At 66.9% G+C, this 517-nt stretch overlaps 1 protein-coding gene across 1 annotated transcript in view; it reads left to right on the top strand.

Moving 5' to 3' along the window:
* Nucleotides 1–9: 9 nt before the first annotated feature.
* The window catches only part of PTGES2 (prostaglandin E synthase 2), a gene marked incomplete at its 5' end in the record, with an annotated part of 4015 nt that continues 3507 nt past the window's right edge, over nt 10–517 (top strand). The window contains one exon of the mRNA XM_026049512.1: nt 10–102. Within this exon, the coding sequence (XP_025905297.1) occupies nt 10–102 (93 nt within the window). The remainder of the gene's footprint in view (nt 103–517) is intronic.

The raw sequence follows: 517 nt of genomic DNA, 5'->3' as shown, positions 1-517 counted from the left end.
GCGGGCGGCCGCCTGCTGTTGGGCGCCGCCTTCGCGCTGGGCGGCGGTGCCGGCCTCTACCAGGTGGCGCGGCGGCGGCTGCGGGGCCACGCGGCCGCGGAGGTAACGCGGGACGCGGGCGGGTGGTCCGTGACCCTGGCGGAGCGGGAGCGGGAGCGAGGCGCAGGGGCAGCCCGGCGGCCGCTCTGCCTCGGGCTCCCGCTCTGCTCGGGCCGCACTGGGCTGTTCGCAGGAATCGAGCGGTGGCGTCAAGCCGTCCTTTTCTAGCCCTTTTTTTACCGCTGTGCCCCAGTAACGGGCTGAGCAGCGGGGTCCTGCTGCCACCCTCCGTGTCACTGCAAGGAGGGTGTCCCTGTCGCCTCCGCCGCTCTGTGCGCCTCAGAGAGCACCGGGCAAGCCTGCTCACCAGGAGCAAGTCTTGGTTTTAGTAGGAAATGCTTCGCCTTTTAGTAGGAAATGCTTCGCCTTTTAGTAGGAAATGCTTCGCCTTTTAGTAGGAAATGCTTCGCCTTTTAGT

The sequence above is a fragment of the Nothoprocta perdicaria genome, unplaced genomic scaffold, assembly GCF_003342845.1.
Source record: "Nothoprocta perdicaria isolate Ctin4 unplaced genomic scaffold, notPer1 scaffold_6, whole genome shotgun sequence".
Lineage (NCBI taxonomy): Eukaryota > Metazoa > Chordata > Aves > Tinamiformes > Tinamidae > Nothoprocta > Nothoprocta perdicaria.
The sequence above is the reverse complement of the archived record's forward strand: the minus strand, read 5'-3'. Positions and strand labels throughout refer to the sequence as shown.